This window comes from Dunckerocampus dactyliophorus, chromosome 16, assembly GCF_027744805.1.
Source record: "Dunckerocampus dactyliophorus isolate RoL2022-P2 chromosome 16, RoL_Ddac_1.1, whole genome shotgun sequence".
NCBI classification, from domain to species: domain Eukaryota; kingdom Metazoa; phylum Chordata; class Actinopteri; order Syngnathiformes; family Syngnathidae; genus Dunckerocampus; species Dunckerocampus dactyliophorus.
The window spans coordinates 3912164-3937732 of NC_072834.1; the positions used below are offsets into that span (position 1 = coordinate 3912164).

The 25569-nt window shown below is 41.3% G+C and overlaps 2 protein-coding genes across 3 annotated transcripts in view; one reads left to right on the forward strand and one right to left on the reverse strand.

Moving 5' to 3' along the window:
* The first annotated feature begins 796 nt into the window (after positions 1–796).
* Positions 797–15329, forward strand: fez1 (fasciculation and elongation protein zeta 1 (zygin I)). 2 transcript variants are annotated; one of them, XM_054756093.1, is made up of 10 exons: positions 797–1087; positions 4876–5232; positions 7524–7608; positions 8827–8913; positions 9911–10076; positions 10784–11100; positions 12845–12925; positions 13530–13605; positions 13712–13777; positions 14297–15329. In XM_054756093.1, the coding sequence occupies exons 2-10, from the start codon at positions 4904–4906 to the stop codon at positions 14311–14313; spliced, it is 1224 nt and encodes a 407-aa protein (XP_054612068.1). In that variant the 5' UTR covers positions 797–1087; positions 4876–4903; the 3' UTR covers positions 14314–15329. The 2 variants fall into 2 exon arrangements, with proteins under 2 accessions (XP_054612068.1, XP_054612067.1); XM_054756092.1 differs by having other exon boundaries at positions 798–1087; positions 4873–5232.
* Positions 15330–16986: 1657 nt separating this feature from the next.
* The window catches only part of esama (endothelial cell adhesion molecule a), a 57118-nt gene continuing 48535 nt past the window's right edge, over positions 16987–25569 (reverse strand). Inside the window, exons 5-8 of the mRNA XM_054754305.1 lie at positions 25399–25554; positions 23973–24095; positions 22617–22755; positions 16987–21819 (exon numbers count right to left, since the gene is read on the reverse strand). Of these exons, the coding sequence (XP_054610280.1) occupies positions 21300–21819; positions 22617–22755; positions 23973–24095; positions 25399–25554 (938 nt within the window). The 3' untranslated portion in view covers positions 16987–21299. The remainder of the gene's footprint in view (positions 21820–22616; positions 22756–23972; positions 24096–25398; positions 25555–25569) is intronic.

Here is a 25569-nt window from a genome sequence, read left to right on the forward strand (position 1 = left end):
CCTGTAATTTCTTACATAATTGAATTATTAAAATTAATTTTCAAAATTATAATTTTTTTGTTTGTTTCAGACAAAAAGCATCAGTATCAATATCAGTATCGGCAATACTATCCCTGTATTTACTGTACATAGTATGAAATCAATACCAAATTTTGCAGTGTCGTCCAACCCTATACTTGCAAACGAGTACAGTATGTATTTTTTCCTATTACTGGAGTCATTTGTGTATTACATACTAATTCACAGTTGTAAACAGCAAAACCTAGAACCAGTTGTAAAAACATGAAAGCACAGAGTAAAAATCTCATGTTTTTCCATGTTAAAACAGGAACGCCTGAACGTCTGACATGTCTGTAAAAGGCACCATACATATTTTGTTTTCATTCTTTCATTCACGTTCTAGTTATCCTGTTCAAGGTCACAATAAAAACGATCTTTGCTGGCCTGACTGTGAGGCATCATGCTAACCCCTCTATTGTTAATATTAATAATAATAATAATACTTCATCACATCACAACCTGTGTAACAATGACATATAAAATATATTTTCTAATTAATTAAATAATTAAATAAAATAATACTTTTATTTATTATTATTTATTATTATGTATTTTATTATTATTTTCCAAATGCACTGTACTATATTAATATTACACGATGTTCTACCGTGACTTCCCCTCAGTCTTCAGCTCCTCTCCCTCCTTTTCATCTCATGAATATTTGGCCACGCTGCAGTGAGGCGGAGACAAAGGGCGATGGTGGTGTGAGGACAGAACAGTGGGAGGGAGAGGGATGTCGTCAGAGGATGTTTGGTGCGCAGGCGCTGCGTGAGCTAGGCTGGCTGCCTATTGATGGGAAAACAAGGGGCTGTGGGAGGACAGATACGGGTGGCTGTGGGCAAACAGATGAGGGAAGGGATACAAAGCCATCTTTCCTGCCCTCACTTTGCATTATTGCCTCAATTCAGTGTGAACTGAATGTAGTTACTCTTCATCGGTCGGTTTTACAACAAAGGGAGGCTAAGACGCCGCCTCTTCTTGCCTCAGAAGGTCCTGCCAACAAACAGGAGCATCACGTCCACTGCAGGTAATCTCCACACCCTCTCCATCATCAACCTGCAAGACATTCATTCATGTCTTCATCACCTTCCATCCATCTGGGCCTTGTAACCATGGTTGCCTCCATCTTTTCTTCTTCACTCCTAGCTGGTCTTCTCTCCCTCCCCCCTTGCTTTTTCTCCTTCTGATGAGCTGATGACATGCACTCACTTGTCGTCCATTACAGGCACTAACCCCCATCTGAATGTCAATTAGAGGTGGAATTAATCCCGTAGATGCTTACGTATCCACATGTGCAACACAATCTGTATGATTTGATGAGTATTTTCAATGCAGTATTTTAAATGTGTTTTGTTACTGCCACAATTTGACGTGAAACAAGCCGACTGCGTTAAACCTATACGGTACATTGTCATTAAATGTGGAAATCAAATTGAAATGAAACGTGATTAACAGTGGCGGCAAGGTCCCTATCATTGTGAACTGAACCGAGAGATGAATAACTGGCTGCGATTGGTGCTTTCCGTAACCTGCATCACTGACAACACTGGCGTGCATACAATATTCCACCTACGGTTGATACCGTCTTTACGACAAGAAGCGTTTGCATCCCCAAGTTAGTTACTTTCCCTGGTAACTAATTACATTCATGACGGAATAATTCCATCACCAATTATACATTATTTACTTTGACACCAAAATGATCCATGTAGATCATGTACAGCACATGCAGAGAATTTTCATGTATTTATTTTGGATATGTATTTTTCTACCAAGCCACTCAAGCCCAGGGTTTAAGAGGTTAATGAGAAACTCCGAAGTTAGTGAAAAACAATATCCGGCTTGTGAAGTATCGAGGCACTCAGCTGAGTGGCATGATGAGAAGGAGGAAGCTTGCATAAGCTTTTTCTTTCTCATTTAAATGGGCTCGTCTGTGTTCACGCACACTTGCATCATTCAGCATTTCAACCGCACAACTTGTCGTGTACTTCATTAACAGCCTGACCCTTTTTAAAACAATCCACGCACAGAAATACAGTAAGTACAGTACAGGTCTATTTTGCCAGTTGCTGGGAAGTTCCGCTTTTCAATTTCTCCGGAGGTGTAGTAAATAACTTGTTCTAGATTTGACAAATGTATATGATATATTGAAACACCGCACCACTTTACAGTCTGTAGTGGAGGTACTTCATTATGGCTGGTTTGGCAGAAAAGCAATTGAAGCGGTCTCCCTTAGGGACCTGGTCCCCTTCTGGTGGATCTACCTCCATTACCTCTTTGTCTAGACAACACTGTGCCATTCCTCATTAGGCGGCACGGACATGGTTTATAAAATGCCAGTTACGGCCTTGTCAGATACTGGTATATTGAGCAGGTAGGTACTGAGACAATGTGGAAAATCTATGTAAAAAAAATATGTCCTTTGCATCTTCAACCATGGGCCGTTTTGCTCAAAAACGACATACCCCGAATAAATGAAGGTTTCTGTGCATGTACAGGGTCTACATACCGTTATATATCTTGGTGTGAAAGTAAAGGAGAGGCTTTGATGGAGATTGAAAAGGAATGTAATTAATTCGATTAGAGTTATTTGTAATTCACGAATCCCAAGATCACATTTCAGTTGAACAACAATATTTAACATAATAATTCATGTTTTTCAATTGAAATTCAAAATAGGTTGTGGTCCATGACTGACTGACTTAATATACAGTATGGTAGAGTACGGGCACTTAAACAACACATTCAGGCTACATAGGCCACACAAACTGATTATAGTTGATCCCTTCAAATTTGCGTGTAATTGGGTTTTTCATTTTTTTTCTCAGAAAAACAAAAAACACATGTAATTCATCGTAAGGTGAGTAATACTTTCATATATGTGATAATACAGGTAAACATACATGTACCACTGTTAGAAAGCCCATCATTTTTACGTCTATGTCTTTATGCTTCACTGATAATGTTTTTTTTGTCAACTGTAAAAATTGTGAAATTTTTTCGGCAGTCCTTGAATGCACCATAGCTGTGTGCTGTGATATGCAAAAGTATGTTTTGTTACGGAAATATTAGCTTTGACAGTCAATCCAACCTCAAATCATTCATTAGTGGAGGGTAGCTATTAGGGATGTAACGATATGAACATTTCATATCACGATTATTGTGACCAAAATTGTCACAATTATCATTATTACCACCACGGTATTGTTGAATGTGCTAAAAAAAAAAGTACTAATACACATACTGAAGTCTAACAACATTTTAGTAAAAAAAAATAATAATAAAATAAATAAACACACATAATTCCTCTCCTTGACCGTGCCCAACATTGCAAACTGCTCATGCACACCCTCTTCTGGGTGCTTGCCGCCCAATTTATTTATTCTAAATTTAAGAAAGAAGAAAGACAAAGTAAGAAGTCAAAAACTTACCACTTCCACACAGAATTGGAGAAGAACTTTTCATGCTATCATGTCGGGACAGGCCATGGCTCACTACATGCAGCGTGGCGTTAGTGTGAGGTAATGTCACACCTCATCAGTGTTTTGTGTCATTACTGACGCCTAGTGGCCAGAATACTACTGTATTTCATGTTTTTCTTTTCTTGTCCTGTCCAGCCATTGGTGCGGATAGTATTGTCGATCTAAATGCCTTACATGCTAAACAGATTTACTCTGCCAGGGAAAGGTGTAAGATACTCTTCCCCTGTTATATAGATACTATTTCATGGTTATTGTTATGCAAATGTGGAGCGGCCGGACCGGAGCAGGAGGGAATAGAGAAGAAGCAAAAAGAAGACAAAGGGTGTTGTGCGGGGACAAGAGGGGGACAATACAGAGAGAGACAACAACAACAGCAATAACAACAACTGCAATGACAATCACAAAAAAAACAACAGAAACAAACAGGACGGCATCAGCAAATGTTTATGACCTCCATGAAGACATGATGGAAGATAATATCAAGATACCAATATCAAGATAACACCAACATCACAGCGATAAAACTGTATTGAAATAGTCATAGCTATTAGTCGTAATAGTAGTAATGAAAATATGAACCATAATAGTGAACAAAATGACAATGACTGTAAAAATTATAATATTGCCGACAATATTTTTGGACTAATAATGGGCCAAAGTCAACGATCAAACAGCAATCATTTATTAATTCATTCATTTTTGAAAAACGGTGATCCAGTGAGAGGGTGATATTCGAACCGCAATGTAGCGAGGGATGACTGTAGTTATAGTCAAGCTTTTAAGGGACTCAAGCACCATTTTCCAGCATATCTCTTCATTTGCCAGGCATGGGCTGAGGCTCATTTTACATACCTTGGCTCCGAATTCCGTCATCTGGTCGAGCGTGGGCTGGCGTGATACTGCTCACGACAGTTAACTCCGTGCTGTCTGTTTATCGTAGGTATTTCAAACTTGAAGCACCTGGGTCTTTGTATCGTTTGCACAGAACCATGCCGTTCTCCACGCTTCCATGCGGGTATTTTACCAAGTAATCTGATAGGTGATGAAATATCGTATCCATAATAACTTTACTTTATCCACAAAGGTAAGATTAGCTAATAAACACATAATGTCCCTGTTATCACATTCCAACCTAGCATCTAGGAGAAGACACTATGAGGCAGGATAGCATTCATCCACATTGTCCAGTAGCCTTTCCTTTGGAGCGTACCATCGGTACTCTAACAGGTTGGATTAGGACTGCATTGGAGTACTGACATGCGTATGCAAACGTATCAAATCTTTACTGATGTAGAAGGTGGAAATATATCTCAACTACTCTTTTTTTCAGCAGGCCACAGAGACTGACCTAACAGGACACCATGGAAGCCCCTCTCGTGTGTTTGGATGAGGAGTTCGAGGACCTCCGTCCTTGCCGTGTGGATGAGCTTGACCACCCAGCACTCAATCACTCCTCTTACAACACCACCACTACTACCGTCCCCTTGGCTTCCATCACCCGCGAGGATTTCTCTGAGCTGGAGAACTTCTCTGAGATGATGAGTTTCAAGTCTATGGAGGACCTGGTCAACGAGTTTGACGAGAAACTCAACGTCTGCTTCCACAATTACAACACCAAGACCGAGGGCCTGGCACCGATACGCAATCAGTCACACAACCAGGAGGATGAGGAGCAGCTGCAGGATGACGAGTGAGTGACGGCTGTGAATGTTGTGACGCGTTTTTGGCCAACATGTTGACAAATGTGCAGCTTCTGAAAAGTTTCATCACCACCACCATCACATTAAAAATGCATACAGGAATCATTCATACACTATACACATTGAAATCTTTACAGTCAAGCCAGTTTCCAAGAGTATGCTGGAAAAAAGGGGTAATCACCTGGTCCAGCTGAACCAGGGTCGTCAGAATGAGAGTGGAGAGCACGAGCCATCGAGCTAAAAGCCTGGACTGTCAACTTGATGTCTAGCGCGACTCTTAAGGTGCCAAGGAGTGAGCTTTACCAATGTACATCCACACCAGCTGGCATCCGTTGCACCAGCACAGACGTCCAGCAAAGCATTGCTCTGGTTCAGATCAGGCGTTCCTCACAATCATTCCCTTCCAAGTCACACTGAAGTCCACCAGCAGAATGAGGTAGTCCTCAAGAAGAGCTCTTTCGAGCACCCCTTTTAAGGATACTCTGAACTACTGTTTGGTGCATTGGCACAAATGACAGTCAGGGCCTGTCCTCCCCACCTGAAGGCGGAGGTGAACCCCAACATAAAGGCATCAAGACAGGGGGGCAATAAGTGTGTCCACACCTGCTCCAGCCCTTTCCAAAAAACGTTTCGCATCCCTATGGCTAACGTCTGCACCCGAGGATCGGACAGGCTTTGGCAACTCCCCAGCACACATTACACCCAACGGCATTGGTCCCTCCGCCCACAGGAAGGAAAACCCACGTTGCCGCTTCAGGTCGTGCCCACTTGGGCCCCATGGGTGCAGGCGTATGCCGTCAAACCCTACCCTGGGCTTTCCACCCGTCTTTATGGGTCAGCTTCAAGGTGTCACAAGGTCACAATGTAACTTCCCCAAATATCAGTCAGTCAGCAGCATGACCCCACCGTCCCCCCAGTCCACTTTAAGGCTACGTGCTGAATTGTTTGCTCTCGTCTGTGGCTGTTTATGTCTGTTCATGTCACATCCTCCCCCTCTAGCATGCAGGTGTCCTCACACTTGGTGGAAAAATGCCAGTTAAAAATAGACTTGTTGAGGGCACAAGAAAAGATGATATTTTTAAATGGAAATGATTGAAGAATTGTATTATTGACTACTCTCCTTTGGGTTATGGCCAAATCATAGCAAAGACATATCAGTCTGGACTGGCAACTCAGGTGGTAACTTCTACACGCTTGTATCACCATACACATGCTACACATCCACGTAACCAGACAAACCTCTGATAAACGCTCGACAAAACCAATTTTAGCAAAACAGCAGACAAATCAACCCACAAGCATTTAAATGTTGAAACCAAGCAAACAGGCCGAGGCCAGCATGTGTCATGAATACTTTCACTAAAAAAACACATATAGCACACATTTGGCACCAGTTGAAAGCTAACACGTCGCCCTTACAACGCTAAAACTCACTGAACAAGCCACTTGTGACCTGACATTAGTTTGAGGGAAGAGCGAAGTGCCTATATCGGTATAGATCAGAAATTCATGTTGCGCACGTCTACTTATAATAACAATCCATTATAATTATACTTTCTTTGATTCTAGTTTATTCGAACTGTTTCATTCCTATCATTACTTTTCTGTGATGATTAGCTGCAGAAAAAAAACACCACACGAGGTACCTGTCTGTGGTTTAAGTTACGAAATGAAGCTCCTTGACTAGCAAAGGATAGATATAGTGGAACTTTGAGTGTGTTTATGCGCTGCTGTAAGCCACCATGCATACAGACTGTGTCAGGCGTTCAGTAGTGTCCACTGTGTGGCTGAGCGTGGGCAGTGAGTGCCAAGCAGAGGCCCAGAAGGAAAAAAAAACAGAAACAAAGGCTTTTTCTCCTTCATTCTCCTTCCTTCAAGCAGATGCTTTCACTGGGCTGCAGACACCACTGCCGCATGTCTGCGTGCGACTTTTGGTACATTTTTGCACAGCATTCCATTTTTACTAATTTTGCAATCTTTATTTTATTATTGTGCGTTTTTTCTTTTTTCCAAGCCAAAGCTCCGTTGAAGCTCAAAAGACCAACTTCTTGACTTGTACGTAAATGCTAAACACTGAGGGAACCAGAGAAAGAGCGAAACAGATTTATTTTTAACCGAGTACAAACAAAATCATGCTTATCTGTTGTCTAATCCTGTTATATAACCGTCCATGAGTGGACAGCAGTTTCAAATACCAGCTTTACAGCTGTTTGTCGGTGTCTGTGGTAGTTTTGTGCCACCTGAAACTCCATGGGTGAATGTACTGTTTGCTTTTTTGCAGTGTGTGGGATGCCCTAACTGACAACTACATAGCCTGGGACGGTCCACCCTCAGAGGGACTCAACGGCAATCTTTCTGACCAAGAGGTGCGTACCATTGTATAATAACGAGTTAATAATCCATATTAATAGTATTATTATTTTGGCGTGTTTTTAAGTTATCCTTGCTTTCAGTTTTATGCGACTCCTGAATCTCCTGGACGGTCGGGTACTTAGGAATTCCATATACGACCTGCCGCTTGCCCAGCAGTAACTGCCGCTCAGTACCGTTTGTCGCTTTTCAGAAAATGCTTTTTCAGATGTAAGAATTGTGCATCTTTGGGCTTTCCAGAAAAATCAAAATATGGCAGCAATTGAAAGATTTTGGGTTATCATGGAAGCTCAAGACCTACCTCATGGGCAGGTTTTTTGTGAACGAAACGCAGTTCAAGGCCATCCAATCATATCCAATGTCTAATATTTTGTTACCGTTTGCTGATAACCGTTAGCACACAACCGGTTGAGCGGGGCATGTGTCTTTGCAGCTCTGAGCAGTGGCACACTTCACCCCTGTCCAATTGCAACAGAGTAGGTGTGGTCAGGCGAGAAGGTTGCTTAGTTCGTGCATTTCGGCTAAGAGGAGAAGAATGCACATTTTCCCTGCACAAAACTTGAAATTTATGTTGAATTTGATTTAAAACAAAACTTAATATAGTGTCCCGCTGGGATCAAATAACATTTTTAAAAGCCCCTGAAATGAGCAGGACAGAGCTCCTTGACATTTTTATTATATGCAGATAAAAAATATAAATACAATCTATATTTGCCACTAATGACGTATAACCACACATCAAGCTAGTCGATACCAACCCACAACAAACTACGTGAAATGGGGAAATGATTCACGATTTATTGTTCAATCATGGCAGCTGAAGTAATACATTGCCAGCGTGTTAAATTTAGAGCTTCCACAGGTTTGCCATGGTTTTTCTTTTTAAATTAGATTTCATAAAAAGGCTTCAATTATGTCTGCTTTCTCGGGTCAAAGATGTGGTTCTGCTGTATTATGGTTCTGGTGGGGATGATGCGGACATACAGTACACGCAGTACGACTGCTGTTTCATGGCAGGGTGAAGTGAGCTGCTCACTGGTCCGTTCTTCAGAAGGCACATAAAAATCGCTTCTGCTTGACCAACCGCTACCACTCGTCCAGTCAGATGTGCCGCTCCATCTCCTCCCTTAATTGTCACATTCAGCAAGCGTTCGTCTTGCAGACCCAATCTCGTCTCCTTAACATTCTGTTGTATTTCATGTCACATTCTGCAGATCCACGAAAAAGAGGAAGAAGAAATGAACGAAAAGAATGACAATGCCAACTGCCTGAACGAAGAACCTCTCATCACAGCTGATCAGGTGTGTGTGGTTGACTTACACATACAAGCAAGTCTTTGCATAGTAAAACGCGGATACTGGCCAGAAAATCGATGGACACAAATAGTGGAAAAAGAGGAATAGTAACTCTACAGCTAATATCTTACATGTCTTTGCAACTGGGTGAGTGTAAATGAAGCTGCGTCTCCAGGGACTTTTAGCAGTAGAGGATTGATGCTGGTACCATTGGAAGGGCAGAGTGTTAGCTTTCAAACGGTGCCAAATTTGTTGCATTACTTTATTGTGAAATACTGTATGCTGGTCACGGATTACTTGCTTGTTGTTGACTTTTGCCCCATTTCAGTGGCTGTGATTTGAATTGTCTTGTTTTGGTTGTCTTGGTTTAATGTGCTTTTAACTGACATTCTTCCGCTTACACGGATGTATAGCCTGTGTATATTGAAGTTACCAAAGCAACAAAGCTACTCTCTTTGGTAACAAAACTAGAGGTTTGGACCTGAGAGTGGGCCTAAGCATAAACCATGCATTCACAGTCCAGTTGAAAGCTTGCGCATGGTCCATTTACTCTCAAAGGTTTTAGGCCACAGGTGGGCAAACTACGGCCCGGGGGCCACATCCGGCCCGCCAGTTGCTTCCAAAGTATTTCAAACTTAAACATACAAGCTGGCAACATGAGTTGCAAGTAGTCAGAGTCAGTCAATCTGAGACAACCTTTTGATGGTTTAAATAGCTTTTCACATGCAGCCATCCAAACAACTACCTCACCCGTGGTGCCAAACAAGTCACAAAATATGCGACATACAACTTAACCTACCTACTGCACTGTCTGAGGACGTTCACATACTATATAATAGTCAATGTTTTAGCATTGTTATTTGATGTGGTCTGATGTTTCATGTGCTCAAGCACATGCATATAGCAGACCCCTGTTTAAGGCCTTTATCATATCCACATGCCATGGATAATAGTAACTCTGCATCCTTCCTCCTACATTTAAACACTTACGTCTATATCCAAGGTCATTGAGGAGATAGCAGAGATGATGGAGAACTCTCCAGATCCTGGTGAAACTGAGGAAGAGGATGACGACGAGAGCAGTCATTGCGCCTCCAGGGCTCACCCTTCCCTGCTGGAGGAGATCAGACAGCTTTCTCAGGCCTCCAACAACAACTGCTCTTATGAAGGTAGGACTACTAATAGCCAACACCAACATTTCCAGGAATGTTTATTAGCAGGAATCGAGTTACCTGGGGGGGAAAAATCCCTGGTAATCTGCATGGTACATGTATGTGTTTCCACCACACCTCAAAGTATGGGAAAATGTATGAAAGTCAGGCTGAGAGTCATAAAGGGTTAAGTATTTTTGTCCAAGTGTCTGGACAAGCTTGTCCACGGTGTCCAGGGCAGCAAGAAAGCTGCTTTCTTGAAAAGGAATGAAGGTCATGCGGGTCAGGTGAGATGATATGGCCCATTTCAGATGGAAAACACAATGGAAATGCAGATGGATTATTGGAAAACTGTAAATCTTGCGTTAAGCCAACACTATTCTTCTTGAGGATACAGTTGGCATGACAACATGATAACAAGCGTAGGAACGTTGTGTTCTCCATCCTGATTGGGACTGTAGACGATTCACTTTTTGCGGGCTATTTTGGGAACCTGTCCCCCACGATAAACGAGGGAACACTGTATTGCAAAACAACAAAAACTTTGCCCACCCTCTGGTGTACCATTTTTACTGCATCGTGTTAAAGACTTTATCTTTTTGTCCATCAGTTTTGCTTTGCACTAGTTACTGTAATATGACTCAAGCGTAGCATTCTGTCTGTATTTGATTGTGCAACATAACCCCTCCTCTATCCTCAAATGTCCCACTTTATCCATGCCGCAGGCCTCAGTCTCATGCCCAGTTCTGCACTGGTTGAGTTGCTGCACCGCGTGGAAGCAACAATTCGCGAGTACTCTGAGGAACTGGTAAGCCAGCTGGCGCGGCGTGACGAGCTGGAGTTCGAAAAAGAGGTGAAGAACACTTTCATCACAGCCCTGATGGAGGTGCAGAACAGGCAGAAGGAGCAGCGCGACAGCAGCAAACGCCGACGCCGTGACAAAGCCCTGAGCCTGCAAGGAGGAGGGAGCGCGGCATCTGTCAACGCGGGGAATACAGGCACCCCTGGCCGCACGGAGAAGACAGGGAGCATGCCTGCCAAGGTAAAACGAAGGAAGAAGGTGGATATTGTTCTTCTACAGAGATGTGTCCCACAACACCTTAAAGAAATCATTAGTTTAAATTTTGCCATAATGTGGGCTTCCCGTCCCCTTTACACTGAATAGTATGTCCCGAAGAAAGGCAACACCACGCCGCCTGTCAGTTCTCTTTCCTCTCCTCCCTTGACTGATAATGGATCTGAGATCCATTAGCAAACTATCTTCCTGGAATGATCCTAACTTGTAAGAGACGTCTCTGCTGACAATAACAACTCAGTCCAGTCTACGCTTCCAGATACAGAAAAACAACCTAATGGACTTTCCTGCTGTCCAATGCAGAACATCACTGTCATGTTTCAGCTATAGTGACTGTGCGTGCTGTACTGCATATGAAGCCATTACTGAAGTTGCTTCGAAGTACAAGCTGAATAATGCACAAATATTGCTGCACATGTTACGGTGATTTATGAATGCATCTGCATCGGCTTATCTTAGATTCTAACATAGATGGCACTGTACACAAGAAACACGACAAACTCGAGACAAACACCCCGATTTGACGTGCCCTCTGAAGCCGGCAAGTCATGCGAGTTCTGTGAATGGACACGCAATGTATTTTAATGTTGTTCATTGAAAGAATATTACAATTCAGTTTCATTTGTTCACATAAAGTCTGTGATGATTTTCTCTAATTTGCACAAGATCAAAGTGATACATACAGGTAAAAAAGTACAAACACCCCCACTAATAATTGGTTTTGCGTTTTCTCCATGCCAAAACCATTGTTCTTGTCCTGCTGGAACACCCAGCTGTGTCCAAGTTTCACAGTAGCACTGGCAGCAAAACAGCCCCAAAGAATGATGCTACCACCGCCATGATTGATAATTGGTACCGTGTTCTTCGGTTTGAAAGCCTCACCTTCGACATTTGTCTCGTCTGACCATACAACTTTTGTCCACAAGGAGTTTGGCTTGTTCATGAGTAGCTGCATATTTCGGTCACGCTTAAAAGATTTGAGATGAGGTGCTTCTTCTCTGGTGGGCACCCTGTCAGTCCATGGTGATATGAAACTGACACTGGCGTTACAGCAGTTTCCAATGCTTGACAGGATTGATCATTGTTTATGGGCTGTTCCCAAACATTCTAACCAGTTTCCTTTCTTCAAAGGGTGACAGGATGGGTCTTCTTCCAAATTGTGGCAAAGTACTGACACATCCAAATACTTGTACTTAGGTACAACTGTTGGAACTGTTGATCTCGGAATCTGCGGTTGTTTAGAAACATCTCCAAACGAATACCCCGACTTGTGTAAATCGAAAGTTGTCCTTCAATATTCAGTGAAGTTATGCATTGTTGTAAATATTTTTTGATGCCGGCAAAGAGACACTACCAGCTCCAATAAATCATGATCACTAACTCAGTCATCTGCAGATGCCTGTAACTGTACCATAACCAGAACTGCACCATAACCAGAACTGCACCATAACCAGAACTGCACCATAACCAGAACTGTGCCATAACCAGAAATGCACCATAACCAGAACTGCACCATAACCAGAACTGTACCATAACCAGAACTGTGGATGTCAGTCTGATGTAACCAACAATGGAATCAAATTTGACACACCTGCTCGAGACACGAGATTGTCCTACAGGTTTTTCTATCGTCACAAAATGATTGTAAAGGTGAAAAGATGCTGGTATTTGGTAATAGTGTGTGATATGTTTGCATGTTTTTGACCTGCAGCGCTTCAGTATGGAAGGACTGTCCAACATCCTGCAAACGGGCATCAGACAGACATTTGGAAGCACAGGGAATGAGAAACAGGTAACATACTCACTATTTCTTGAGTATATAAAATGTCAGCTCAAATGACAGATTTGATACGGTGGAACCCATCTTCCTCAATGTACCTCGGACCGGCTGACTGATGTTGGCATGAGCGGTTGAAAGCAAAAGCCGCTGTGAATTTTGGCCAGACACATAAGAAGAATGGGTTTTTTGACATCATTTTTATTTGGATTCTCAAATTTGATGTTGACAAAAGCCGTTGACTTTATAAGTTGACAGGCACCTTTTAATGGTAAGAAGAACACAGTGGACTGTATGGATGAAATGCTGAGATACATTTCAAAACCATCGCTAATAATTTATCGTAGATTTCCATCATGTCTTAGTGTCCTTAGAAATTGCAGGCAGATGGAAATCAACTCCAACGCACAGATTGTTTGGTGGCATACAAGGCGACATACATCGCGTTAGGCAATATATTTATTTTTTGTATAGAAATACAGCACCGGTTAAGAGTTTAGACACACTTTCTCGTGCTTTGAAAGAGACTATCTATTCATTACCACGACTTCTCAATTCATTTATAGTTTAGAGTAAGGCTAGTGGAAATATGACTTTCCTGATGTTTTTCCCTTTTTAGTACCTGAACACAGTAATTCCCTATGAGAAGAAAGGCAGCCCACCGTCCGTTGACGATCTGCAAATGCTCACAAAAAGTAAGTGATTTTTTTGGTTTTGTTTTGAATAACAATGTGGAAAAAGAACACATTCAGTGCGGATGTGATGGTTTCATTTTGTTGTCATTTTTTCCCTTCCATTTAGTTCTTTATGCCATCAAAGAGGACAGCGAGAAGGTGCCTACGCTGCTAACTGACTACATATTAAAAGGTAAATACCGCAACCTGCCATCACAGACGTAAAATTTACAAAGTAGAACCCATTTAAGTCGACCGCGTTTATGTGAAAAACCCATGTAAGCCAAACAACTCATCAAGTCCCGGCCACTGTGTTCTTCCATTACTAAAAAAGTTTGCAATTGTCTGATTATGACTCAGTTTCCTGCGATTTGCGGGTGGTCCTAAGCACCTCAAATAGCAGGGAGCTACTGTTAACCAAAATATCACCATTTTCCCACAATTTATTTTATTGCACAGTGTTTTTTTTTAGTTAAACCAGCAGCATTGTTGTATTGTATTTTGTATTGGCTTATAGAGGTGTACCTGAAGATGATGGACATTCAGTGGATGTAGTCTGACACACAAATATGGTGAAGACAAACTGTTTAAAAATGCATTATTAGGAATTCTTATGAACATCCTTGATAAAACCACAATTATTCTTACACTATGGTATGCGATATACTCCCCCCTGCTGACCAAATTGAATGTCCACTGTTTTCTTCTCCAGTGTTGTGTCCTACCTAAAGCATTTCCCAGCTGGGGGCCAGAGTGTGACAGGAAATTCTTTCTTCGCGCCGCTGGCCCAAGCTGCATGATCTCTCTACTCTCGGGCCATTATCAGCCATGGATCCTCACCATCAACATAATCACATTCACCTCAACTATGACGACTGCCTCTTGCTGAGCTCACCCTCTCCCTTCTTGCACTTAATTATGCTTTAGCCAGCCATTTGAAATATTCCAAGTGGGACAACCTTAACCCCCTTTTAAAGGACTTCACTGATGGAGCATGACACGCTAGAAATCACCAGTACTAAAGTGGTGATACTGCATTTCATTCCTCCGTTTTCTTCAGTATCTATTTACATTGCATTCACAAATGACCACGTCCCTTTACTGATTTAATTAAACCAGAATGAATTTGAATACAGAAGCCATGCACTGATTTCTGCCAACATCGGACTGTAGCTGCGTGAAACGAGGGGAAACACAACTATTCAGGTGCAGTACAACATACGGCTATTTTTATTTCTTGTTCTTTATTTCACTCTGTGAATATGCGGTATTTTGTAATCTCTCTTTATTTGTATCAAACATTTGATAGGAACTATGTTGTAGATTTTTCTACTTTCATTTAACGTATCGTCGGCGTGATCAGTGACACGAACATGTTCCACACTTAACGGTTGGACAAATAAGTATTTGATCCCCTGCTGATTTTACTTTACAAAGATATGAAGTGTCCAGAACTTTTATCGTAGATATTTTGTATCAGAGAGGGACAGAATGTAATTTTTATACACTCTCTGATACAATAAAGCTACCATCAAAATTCTTCCAAAAAAAAACCCTTACAAAATCACCGGATCAAATACTTATCTTCCCCGCTGTGTTCTTGGATAGCATCCTTTGATGAGACCAACTTTTTCCAGGGAAGCTGTACACATTTGCATATGATCATATTTATGACTCGTTTGTTGAGATGTCTATGTGAATCTTACATTGCTTAATCGCCAATTCTAATAAACATGCTACCCTAATGCTGTTGCTGTGTCTTTGCCTCCTATGTTTATAGACTAGTTATGTGAGCAAAAAAAGAGAAAACCAAAGACGTTAGCTCCATGGCACAGTTCTCTAACTCAGGAGATAAACATAGATCACAAAAATTAGACAGGAAATGTTAGAAAATCATTCTGCCTGGAAAAAGTCTTAAACTCCAGAGAAGGACCCTATTTAATGCCAGTGTCACCTATTACTCATCTTTAATTAAAAAAAAACAAAAATGTACACGCTTTGTTTTTTTAAAAGGCTTTAAAAATCTGTATTTGTTTTATTAGTTTTTAGTGTCATTCGGAGCGGCGTTACGATGCACGCAAACAGAGCATGCGTGGGAAAGCAGTCCAGTACGTCACAGAGAGCAGTCATCCTTGCTGCAGCGTTCCAGCATCCAACTGATAACTTAGCTAGTTAGTTACGTCAGCGAGTGCAGCTTGAACGACTGAGACGTCATCCGAAGTGAACCAAGGAAGACTGTCGGAGACTTGTAGATTTATATACGGATTCTCCAAAAAGTTACTCTACTTTGTATGGACTTATTTCAGGAGCAAAATGCAAATGAAAGGGTTGAAAAACGTAGACGCACGTGTGCTCCCTTTTTATTTGTTCTACTCGCACAGTCTATTTCTAGGCGTACATGCGAGCGAAACGCCGGCACTGCACAGACGCTTCTTCGTTTCAACCGTCGTCTGTTTCCCTGCTTGTTCAGGCTGGATGGGTGGAGTCACGTGACCGCACACGCTGTACCTCGTCTTAAAGGGGAATGAACATAGCACACCAGCACATACGGTCAAAACAGACAAAAGAGACTTTTATTTTCTTTTTTTATTAAAACACTAAATATACCGGCAAAATGACGCCAGTTATTGTGGTCAATTTCGGTTACTTTACATTTTCGGTTTATCACCCAGGCCAACAAAGCGCAACGTTGTGTGTACTGCAACGTTGGAACGTTGTAAAATAGTTGTATTCGTAAATTATGACTATGTTGAGATGCAACAGTTAAGCAACGCTGAAACAACGTTGAGATGCAATGTTTAAGCAACGCTGTACGGCAACGTTCGAACAACGTTGTAAAATTGTTGTATTTGTAAACTGAGACGTTGAAGGGCAACGTTTATTGTTTAATTGCATAACAGACAGCAATTCCATCTCACCACATACACTGGTGGAGCGTGCTGGACCGGGGCGCCTCCTACCTGTGATGCAGTTGTGCACCTGTCCGCTGACCACCGGGGAGCGATGGCTCGCTCGAGGTGGCATGGCTTGTGGGGCGTTTTATTTTAAAACCCTGTGTGATGCAGTTACTTATTGTGTTATTTTTGGTTGCACTATGAGTGAGCGAGGCATTTGGTTTGATGAATGGCTGTCGGCTTGTGTTAGGGTGTCAGACAGACATTTCTATGGACGTCTCAACTGTCCCATTACGACTCAGTTTTTCGCCATTTGCGGCTGGTCCGGGATGTCAAATGACTGTAAACCAAAATATCACCATTTTCACACAATTTATTTTATCACAGTGTTTTTTTCCTGCTGGTGTATCGATGCTGTACCATATGAAACAATAACGTGATGAAGCATATGTTTCTGCCTCGCCCCCAGAGGAGGTATTTTAACAGACTTGCACACAAAACACTCATCTTCTTGACTTTTTAATGGAAAATATACAAAGTCTTATGAACATACTGTTAAGTATGGACAGTACAAGTGCACAATGATGTCTGAAAATGAGCCCCTCGGTAGGAATGAGCATGTTTGTCTGCAGTCGTTACGAGTAGCATAGTCTTAGTTGATAGCACTTCAGTTCATAAAACATTAGTACACTCATCCCTCGTTTATCGCTGTTAATTGGTTCCAGACCCGACCGCGATAAGTGAATTTCCAGTTAAGTATGATTCAATATTAATAAATTGAATATTTTTGTAGTTATGGCATGGAAAACCTGTTTACGATCTCCTAAATACCATTTTTAACATTTGGCCGTGTTATTATCATGGCTATTATGTTATTATTGTGCCTGTTGTGAGATCATTTAAACCTTCAATAAATGCCTGTTCTGCCCATTACGTCTGATACTTGTCTCGCTGAACAATTACTGACACCTATTGGCCAATGTAGAATACTGCATTCACAATTGGAACGCTTCTTCGGCCTTGTATTTGTATTTTAGTTCATTTAGAGTGAGGGCACGATGCTCGAACAGCGATGTAGCGAGGGATGACTGTAATCATTTACGGTGCACAAGTGGTATTATATTTTTATAAAAATAAATACTTTGCATATATTTTGACTGACTTGTACTGTTTATAATCCAGAGTTGACTATTTCACTGACACTGAGCTTGGTGAATTGGGTCGCTGTATCAAACACACGAGTTCTTTTTATGATGGAACTTACACAACTTTTTCCCCCACACTTTTGCATGACATTGACATTTTAAAAGGCGTCGAACACACAATATTGTCACTACCAACTCGCTAATTTCAAGATGGGTCACTACCAGTGTTGTACAAACAAATAATAGCCTATTGTTTTGCAGTGATGGAGGATCTAATTACTATTTCAAATGTTGTAACACCATCACCGACAGTGAAATGTCGCTTCTGTCGCCATTGTTGACTGCTACTACTACACAGGAAGCCAACTACCTATATAGTCAATGAGAATTGTGGTTGCTCACTTTCAGGAAAATAGTGCCACCTAGCGTTTTGGTAGAGAACTAATCATAATTATGAAGCAGTGCTGTGATTCCAGTTACTTTTTGAGAGTCATTTGCCCAACACTGATTAACATACGACAGCGTCTATTTGTTATCCTTAAACAACATGAACAATCTCAATTGTTTTCCTGACATTCAAGCCACATCACAGTAAATGAAAACAATGGCTATTAGCTCCAGTGTCATGACAATACAACAGGCCAAATGACAGCAATTTTACATACTATACAGGTTTCAGAGATCAATCCAAACTGCTTTTAAAAAGGCCAACGCACATGGAATACAAACAACTTAAGATATTCAACCGTTTGTTTTGTCCACCCTTTAGACCGGGGGTGTCCAAATGTTTTACAGCAATCCCTCGTTTATGGCGGTTAATTGGTTCCAGACCTGACCGCGATAAGTGAATTTACACAATATTAAAAAAACAAATATTTTCATAGAGCATAGAAAACTTGTTTATGATTTTCTAAACACAATTGTTGTCATTATTAGAGCCCTCTAGACAAGAAATAACACCCCTATAGTCACCTTTACGGTCATATTAGCCAATATAGTAGTATAGTATGTATTCTGAGGAAATAAGCCATTTAAGACCTAAGTAAGACTCGTGCTCATGTATGTTTCAATAAATGTCTCCCGGACGTGTATTTGTATTTTAGTTCATGGAGAATATTTTCATACTTGAAAATGCTTACCGTAATTTAGGCCTAGAATATGTAACATTTGATTAAAAATGCTTTTTTTGGACTAGTAATAGGCCGTAGTCAACCACGACACAGCAATTATTAATTAATTCTTGAAAAAACGCGATACCCTGAGGGAGCGATGTTGGAACCGTGATGGAGCGAGGGTCGACTGTATATAGAAAAACGGAAGGATACAGGCGCCGTTTTGATACATTTTTTACATGAAAGATAGTAAAAGCAACCCAGTGTCGGTCGATATATGCCAGTGCTTCTCAAAAAGTGGGATGGTGAACTGTCGGGGGCGTGAGAGGCAGGGAGGACTTTCAATATTAGTGCAGACCTGCCAACATGTATGAATTTGTCGTACTCAGCATGCAATTTGACTCTTGAATATGCTTACAGTATATGCTTCACTGCTCTCCATTTTGTTGCATTTCGCTGGTTTCAGTTCGAGTTCAGTCTTTACAGTACAGATAATTAGATATTAGCAGTTTCTCAATACTATTTTAAATCAGATTCATCGATTCATCGAAACAAGAAGCTTCAGATTAATCGACTAACAAAATAAGCGTTAGTTGCAGCCCTCGAGCTTCGGTTTTCGTCAGACCTTTTGGAACAGATTACTAATGAAAACTGAGGTACCGTTGTAATCTAATCTTGTTAACAATAAATTACATTTTTTACAAAATAACAAGGGCCAATAAAAAAACAAGCCAAGGTCAAAAAATGGCCCGCAGGCCGCACTTTGGACACCCCTGCTGTAGCCATGCTGCTTCCTATCAACACACATTAAAAAGTAATTGTTGTATACCAATCACAACTGGAAAGCAAACAAAAGCATGTTGAGAAATGAACATGATACATTTTGTTTTTCTTTGGTTCAGCATCCACTGTTCAAGGCAGATAATGATGCGTAATCTGAGAATGGCTGATATTGTGTATTGCTGTCATAATTAAAAGAAAATAGCATATTTACATTTCAAATGTTGATTTTATATCCAAATAATTTAAGACAAAAGAAGCCAGAGCCAATTAATGTAAACTGATGGGGGATATATAAGACATTTGTGATGTGTTTTTTTTTTTTTTTTTAATTCCACTAATTCATGTAAAAGATGTGAGGTGGTACATATTGTTCATGGTAAATGTATACCTTATTTGAAAAAAATAACTAAAACCAAAAATTCATAGAAAATCATTGACACGGTGTCATATATTGAGCGTCTTATTAGCGTGGTTTTTTTTTTTTGCTATTGTGGCAAATACGTCACGTCAGGTCAAGTCGAGTTTCCTAGCATGTTTTGTATGAATTAATTGAAGAAATACGGTAAGAACAGTTTAATTGCAATACTTGACACTCCACTAAAGCATTAGCAGTATTCAATTGTTTTAAAATTAGCTTTAATGGCAAAAAATACGCTTTTTTGTAAACGAACTAGCTTACCTGACACCCTGCATTCTAGGCGGATCGATCCAAATATCGAGAGTGTCGATGTCAATGGCTGTGTCAGTATAAGATCAATACAGTAGAGCGCAATGTGAGCGATCATTTTCAGTTCTATTTTTGTTGTCACAAATATGTGTTTTGCTTGAGCCAAAGAAACTCTGGCTCATGTTGTTTTTGTTTGCTTATTTTGCACTACTGACTTTATCTTGCTCAAACAATTGTATGTAATAAAGGGGACTAATTGTTATTCTGCTGATATTATTACATTGTATGTTGTTGATTATAATCAGACAAACAACAAATGAAAGGCAAAATTATGCAATAACCTTGAAAATTTCCAAGTAAAAAAAAGCATTGGTATCACAAAAGGTATCGGAAATAATGTTCCTGAATGTACTTGTTATCGGATCGATACCATATTTTTCAGTATCGCCCACGTGGGATCGTCACATGACAACCACTCCAAAATGTTTCCCCAAGCGTCACCTAGTCAAGCACAAAGCTGTATAGGACACATTTGAAGACGTTTAAAGTGGCCTCGTGCGGGTTAAAGGAGCATTTATTGGCTTGGCGTTTTGTAGTTTCTGGTCTGTCAGATGGCCTGAAAGGACAGGAACACTGTAGGGCCCATGAGCAATAAATACTAACTTAATTCTGGACCCGCAAGTAAAGTGTTAACAAAACAATCCCAAATTGTGCTCAGCTAAATAAATTGCGTTTAGATCGTTGTCTAAGAGCGTTTTATGAGCTTCATAAAGGCAAACAAAATAATGTGACAAATAAAAGCAGTTGGAATTGAATACAGTCAAATAAAAACATTAGAATTGCAAAGTAGAAAAGGTTGTATGAAAAATCGCATTTGTACATATTCTGCAACGTACATATACAGTATGTGAAGAATATAAAAATATTTAAGTACTCGAAGCAAGTAGTGAGTGTCCTAAATGCTTGAAAATTGCCCGTTTTTCTACTTGAAATCAGTGCTAAATAATAACAACAAAGCTCCATTTAAAAAAAACAAATCTGCAGATGTCCCTCGGGAGAGTAAAGAGAGAGTATTCCACAGTCTACAGATTTCCTTTGCAAGTAATGGCTGTTGTTAGACAAGAGATCCAGCCTGGTTCTGTGCAGGCACCATAATGGGCACCCCACCCATGCGGGTGATGTTGGAGGCTGAGACTGTGGAGGACGGCAATGGTGGAGGCGGTGGGGTGGCTTGATGTTGAGGCTGGCTATAGGTCTGTGGGAGCACCTGGGCCTGTGGCAGCTGGGTGTAGCGCTCTGGTGTGGGCTGGGCACCCCCGTTGGTGTTGGCCTCCGAAGGGGCAGGCTGCCCACGTGGCAGGGTGGTGTTGTCATTGTAGCTGTAGTGGGTCGGTGTGGAGGCTCCTTGATGGCGCGATGGACGATAGCCAGCTGTGCTACCGGCAGCTGTAATGATGGAGGCTGTGTCGGAGGGAGGCCGCTGGGGGTAGTGCTGCAGATGATGGTGGTGGTTGGTGGGCTCTCTGTGTTGTGGGCTGGAGGCAATGGAGGACAAGGTGCCGTTCTTGGATATGATGTCGGACCCCATGCCGCTTTTCGCCCAGGACACACGTTTGGGAGCTTGAGCGTCCTCTCTGAAGGCGGAGACGCAGTGGTGTTTTTATTTCACAGCATGGTTATTTTTCACAAACATACCGGAAGGAGTCAGGAGTACACATTGAACACAGTCACTCGTGTCCCACTATGTTGGTGCTTTTTTCCCCTTATACTTATTTTCTATTTAATACTGGGTAGTGATTCGACTGCAAAATAATTTCTATAAATCAGGAGTGTACATGTATTCGTAATTGGATTTTTCGGGACGGGACCTTCAGTTTGGTACAGAGGTATAGTGATTTCCCATGCGGTACGCATTGAGTGAGGAATGGGAAGTGTACCTCGCGTCTTGCATCTACTCGGAAACATCCCAACCAGTTAGCTATTAGAATGTAGCATTCTCTTCTTTAGACACGCACCAGCCGAAATGACCAAATTTGACCCCTAGCGTTTTGGAGGCTTTTGGAGACATTAAAGTGTGGTTTTTAAACGCTCCTGACGTGCATGAGACAAGAATACGCTAGTCTCACCTACAAATAATAACAATTTTAAATCTCCTGTGGCCTTACAAATAAAAAAATAGTCCCGGTAGTGATCCCTGAAGTATGCCACCAACTACAGTCTATCCAAGCATGATGATGTATGTTTCTTCAGCCAACAGCTGGTTTGTCCTTCAGCCTGGTGGCCACAATTGCCATATTCCATTTTATGAATGACCTACGAGGAAGTTGTTAGATTGACTGCTATGAAATGTGGCACATTTTGAAAAAAATGTCAGTGTCCGCCTGATGCACAATCGATTGGAACATTCAATGAAAAGAGTACTACAGCTCACTTGATTTCGTTTGCCATGTCATCTTCGTTGTCTCGCCGCCTCTTCAGCAGGAAAAACAAGCCAGAGAGGCAGAAGAAAAGGCAGAGGAAACCGACCACTGAGCCCACAGTGGCGCCTACGATCACCCCGACATTATTGGCTGGAGAGACAATCAAGGCACATAACAACTTCACGACACTGGCATATACAAAATTACTATCAAGATATTTCGACAGAAAAGAGCTTCAATGTAAAATAAAAAAGTATACAGTATGTGATAATTATTTGTTATCTTGTAATATTGTTACAGATGAGTAATGCTATGGCTCTTGTGGGTATGGTGATAAACGGCCATATTGTGCTATCAACTACTGTAGGTCTCTGTTGAAGTGATTATGCAAACAGAAACAATACAGGTCGCCGCAGTGTGATGACTAATTTTTTACATCACAAAGTACGACTGTTCAGCTTCGTCCATTGATGTGTACACATTACATTTTTAATAGTCACTAATGGTAGACACAGTTGTCTTGTTTTCGCCACATTCGTGAGCAAACCGCCAACAATTTCGATCGTCGCTGAAGTTACAACCACCGAACATGGACACATGTTAGCCTGAACAGCTACTAGCAATTACATGCACAAACATGATTCATTCTGCGTTATGTGCTGTCATGGAGACTGGCTGCGGTAGCACATACATGCAAAAGAGAAGCAGTTTCCAATGGCACAATCTCAGTATGTTTATCCGGTGTTGAAAAAGTCAAGCGCGATCCAATTAAGGTGTTTACATGCGGGTTCAAAAGCTGGTTTTAAGCCAATTCATGCAATAATGTGTTTTATTTGGGCATGTAAACACATTGACTGTAGCAGGTGTCCTTTTATACACATAATAAATTGAGATTATGAGTATTTTCCTAAAGGGACGGGACTAATTTGTGTGTTTCATGGACATATTAAGTGGACCAGTCTGCCCACCAGTCTGTGGGGGGCAGAAACCTTGGTGGTTGATAGGGGATCAAATACTTATTTCACTGAATCAAAGACGACAATTGAATATATAAACTTTCATGTTTTTTTCTGTTGTTTTACATTCTGCCTCTCTCGACTACAATAAACCTACCATAACAGCTCAATGTGTGAAGGGTCAACTAACAAAATCAGCTTAAAAAGTATTTCAACATCTTATTTGCTTATAAGCAAAAACAAGGCCAGGATTCAAAGGCTGGTGTTTTTTGCAAATAGCTTAAAAACACTGCTGCACAATACTTTATGGACAGCCATTCATTATCACATGATGAGAAAGGATGTTTTTATTCACACTTTCCGTTTTTTCCAGATCAGATGCAACATGTTACATGAGTATGGTGTACATACATGTGATGGCCTCCAGGCTGATGAAGCATCTCTCTGATCCGGCTGTATTGCTGGCAGTGCACTCATACTTGCCTGACATGCTCTTGCTCAGGTTACTCAGCTTCAGCGTGCCTGCCTTCTCATCTGCAATGACATTTACAATATGGAGGTTGCATTCATTCACATTATGCAATGTATACAGGTGGTCGTCGTGTCGCTTTGTGTCGTGGTTACACACACTACCAGTCAAACGTTTACCCATTCAACAGCATGAGGAAGTGTGTCCAAACTTTACGCTCCCATAAATTATTAATACCATATAAGAAGACAAAGAGAACTACTGTAGCTACGTATGTAGTGGCCCGCCGCTACACTGATGCATGACAACGTCAGTTACGTTCTTTTTAGTTTACTTTTTCTCTTCATTATGTCTCCCAAGCCTGAGGCAGACTCTATTAATGGCAGTGCGTCAAAGAAAAAAAGTGAAAAGAGACATGAAAAAAAAAAGAGGAGGCATCAACATTGGCTGCATGCCTGGTCCAAGTTGCTCAAACATCCCAACTAGGGATCAGGGTTTTATGCTGCCTTTTCTGATACCCATCATCCATCAGTGAGAATGGCTGATACCGATCGCATGGATTAACATTTTTCAATTTATTTATGATGAGTGGTACTGGTCATGGGAGCCGTTAGACAATTCTAAGCGCCCCTGGAAAATAGGTAATTATTAAAAAATAAACGTTTGGGCACACAAATGGCTCTTCATTTGACTGGAGCTATTCATGAGCAATGAAAAAACTCACAACGAGCTTGTCAAACAGTGGAAATCACAGGAGGTCATTACTCAATAGTCTGACTCACGGTGTCCTCTTACAAAGAACGCTAGACTCATCAACTTAAAACTCAAAAGGTAGCTAGGAAATATACAATAGAAGTACCCATACGAGTTTGAAATGAACAAAAAAAAACTATTTAAATGTTTTATTTAAATGCAGTTAATCTGAGCAAAGCATTTCATTGTTGGACTAGAAAATGGATGGATGGATGGTGCTGCAATGCTGCCTCTGTCCACCAGAGGGAGACAGAGGAGCCCAGAGGGAGGCTGGCAGCACCCCGGCAGGCACTTGTTCCAATAGGTTGCCAAGCTCATTTTGAGTTCGCTGATAGCTCGGGATTGGCTCCTGCCAAAGAAAGAGCTACCGTTTCCTCACTGACTCGCAAGCGGCACAGCATTTTTAAAAATTAGGAGTAGTTCTGAAGTAAAGGAGATGTCACGAGATTAGAAGTTAGACATAAATTAGCTGCACTGCTGTATAAGACGCAGGGTTCAATGTTTAAGAAAAAAGTAGCGGCTTATACACCGGAAATTACAGTAGGCTGATTTGGTTGTACTCCAAACATTGGCATCTTTGGCATGCCAATATTTTTGGGAGTGGGTTCAACTCACCGAGCATCGGTGAAAAGAAGACTTCTGAGGTGGGACTTGTTTTCCTCCACCTATACAAAGGAAGTGGCTTCCCACTGCTGGACGTGCATTTCAGAGTCACATTTCCTTTCAGCTCCACTCTCCCTGATAAGCTGCACTTTGGAACAGCAGGGGGTACTGAGGGACAAAGTA

Excerpts from the sequence above, each read along its gene's own strand:
- fez1 (XM_054756093.1), top strand. The coding sequence starts at position 4,904 with ATGGAAGCCCCTCTCGTGTGTTTGGATGAGGAGTTCGAGGACCTCCGT. Across the intron at positions 5,233-7,523 it reads GAGCAGCTGCAGGATGACGA|TGTGTGGGATGCCCTAACTG; the intron begins GTGAGTGACGGC and ends GCTTTTTTGCAG. Across the intron at positions 7,609-8,826 it reads GCAATCTTTCTGACCAAGAG|ATCCACGAAAAAGAGGAAGA; the intron begins GTGCGTACCATT and ends CACATTCTGCAG.